The sequence below is a fragment of the Gavia stellata genome, chromosome 1 (assembly GCF_030936135.1).
Source record: "Gavia stellata isolate bGavSte3 chromosome 1, bGavSte3.hap2, whole genome shotgun sequence".
In the NCBI taxonomy this organism is placed as follows: Eukaryota; Metazoa; Chordata; class Aves; order Gaviiformes; family Gaviidae; genus Gavia; species Gavia stellata.
The window spans coordinates 94,358,219-94,360,583 of NC_082594.1; the positions used below are offsets into that span (position 1 = coordinate 94,358,219).

The following is a 2,365-nucleotide window of genomic DNA, read 5'->3' on the forward strand; positions in this document are numbered from 1 at the left end:
GCTGGGGCACGCGGAGCGGGGGGAGCGGGCGGCGCGGCCGTCACGCTCGCCGCGTGCCCGGCAGCCAATGAGCGGCCTGGGCGAACGCGGACAGCACGCGGGGCCCGCGTGTCCCCGCCGCCTGCCCTGTCAATCACTCTCCCCCGCCCCAGCCCGCCGTAGCCGCGCCTCCCGCTCCCCCTTCGCCCGGCGGGTAGCGGCCCGGCCGGGGGAGGGGGCCGCCTGCGCTGGCGCTGAGGCGGGGAGCGGGGTGGGGGGTGGTGTTGGAGCGCTTCTCGAGCACTGCGCCGTGCCTCGCGCTGCCGTGCCCCGCCCGGGGCGGCGGGGAAGACGTTACCCTCCCGGTTCTGCAGCCGCCGGTCCCTTCTCTCGGGGTGGGGGCGGGCGGGTGAGAGCCCGGCTCCCCAGCCCCGCGGCTTCCACCGCGACCGCCAAGCCCGCGCCGCCGGGTCCCCCTCGGGGAGCGAGATGCCCGCGGGGCGGGCTGTGCCGCCGGCCCGGCGCGGCCGGTCTCCGCGCCCCCCCCCCCCCGTCGCGGTGCCCTCCCCCGGTGCGGGGCGAGAGGCGGAGCCGGCGCGGCCGCCGCCCGCCGCCTTTATCTGGCGTGCCGGCGCGGGGGGTGGCACTGGGGAACACCTTGTTTTAAGATACGCGCTATAAATACGGCGCCGGGGATGGGAGCGCAGCCACGGGCGGCAGCGGGCTGACGGCGCGGCGGTGAGCGGCTGCGGAGCACGGTGGGTGCCTCGGCCGGGGCACGGCGGCTGGGGGCCGCTTGAATAATTTACCTGCGTGGCGCGGGGCTGCCTTCCCTCCGGGCGCCCCCCAGCCCCACGCCACGCGTGCGGCTGGGAGGAGTTGCGGGGTTTTTTTTTGCGTTTTGCCTGGTTTTGTAGGGAGGGGAGCGGCAGCAGCAAGCCCCGGCGGCTGCACGGGGCGCCCCGGGAGGCCGGGCGGGGGTGGGGGGGGGCGGAAGGGCGAAGAGAAGGGACGGGGCGGGGAAGCCTAAAAAAGGAGATGCGGCCGAGGATAAAGCCGGCGGTGGGGGAGGAGGAGAGGGCGCCGGCGGGAGGGGACGGGACGGGACGGGAGGCGGGCTGGCGGGAGGGAGAGAGGGAGAGAGAGCAGCCCTTAACGCGGCGCCTGCCGCCACCGCCTCCCCGCAGGACTCTGCTCGCGAGCAGCCGCCGAGCCCAGCCCGCCGCGCAGGGCGGCCGGTGCCGCTAGCCAGGAGGAGGTCGCCGCCGGAGGAGCCCCGCGGTCCGCGCCGCCTCGCTGAGCCCGCCCGCCCGCCCGCCGGCACGATGCAGATCTGCGACTCGTACAGCCAGAAGTACTCCCTCTTCAACGCCATGAACCGCTTCATCGGCGCCGTCAACAACATGGACCAGACGGTGATGGTGCCCAGCCTGCTGCGCGACGTGCCGCTGCTGCTGGAGGAGCTGGACGCGGCGGGCGCCGTCTGCCCGCAGCGGGAGGCCGCCCTGCCGCCCGGGGACCCCGGCGCCTACTTCTCCCGCAGGGACATGTACAGCCACTACATGCTGCTCAAGTCCATCCGCAACGACATCGAGTGGGGCGTGGTGCAGCCGCCGGCGGGCGAGGAGGCGGCCCGCAAGAAGGACAAGCTGGGCGGCGGGCCCGCCGAGGAGGGCGAGGGGGAGGAGGACCTGGAGAAGCAGTTCCACTACCACCTCAGCGGACTCCACTCGGTCCTCTCCAAGCTCACCCGCAAGGCCAACGTCCTCACCAACAGATACAAGCAGGAGATCGGCTTCAGCAGCTGGGGGCAGTGAGCGCCGGCGGGGAGCGGGGCAAGGGGGCGCCCGGCCCGCCGGCAGCGGGAGCGGGAGCGGGAGCGGCGCGTCCCCCCCCCCCGCCCGGCGCTGCTGCCGCGGCGGCGGTGGAGGGCTGCGCCCCGGGGCTGAGGCTTCCCTGCGCGCCGCCAGGACTGCAGCCGGTTTTCTACCAACGCACAAGCGCGAGAGAGATGTAAATTAATCAGTACTAGTTTATTAATTATTCCCCCCCCCTTTTTTTTTTTTATTGTACGGTCTGGGGCGAGCGGTTGCTGTGCCTCCCCGGGCGGGGAGGCCGAACCCGTACGTGTACGAGGTGGTGGCGTAGCTGGCAGATAGGAGGCTCAACACAAGCCGATGAACATAACAAAACTGGCGTAAAATTGCTTATGTCACCCGGGAGGGAGCCCAGTGGTCTAACGAGCATCCCTCTGTCACGGGACAGATGGCAGGTCCCACGGTTGTACGTGTACTGGAGTTTATTTAAAACTTTTTTACTCAGATGTAGAGTATATTCTAAAATAAATGCGAATGTATTGACTAAAAGTGACTTAAACTTTTCGGTA

General features: G+C 70.8%; 1 protein-coding gene across 1 annotated transcript; it reads left to right on the top strand.

Moving 5' to 3' along the window:
• Window positions 1-1,304: 1,304 nt before the first annotated feature.
• MID1IP1 (MID1 interacting protein 1) lies at window positions 1,305-1,823 on the top strand. Its single transcript, XM_059825144.1, has one exon. It carries the CDS (start codon window positions 1,305-1,307, stop codon window positions 1,794-1,796), a length of 492 nt encoding a protein of 163 aa, XP_059681127.1. The 3' UTR covers window positions 1,797-1,823.
• The last annotated feature ends 542 nt before the right edge of the window (window positions 1,824-2,365 follow it).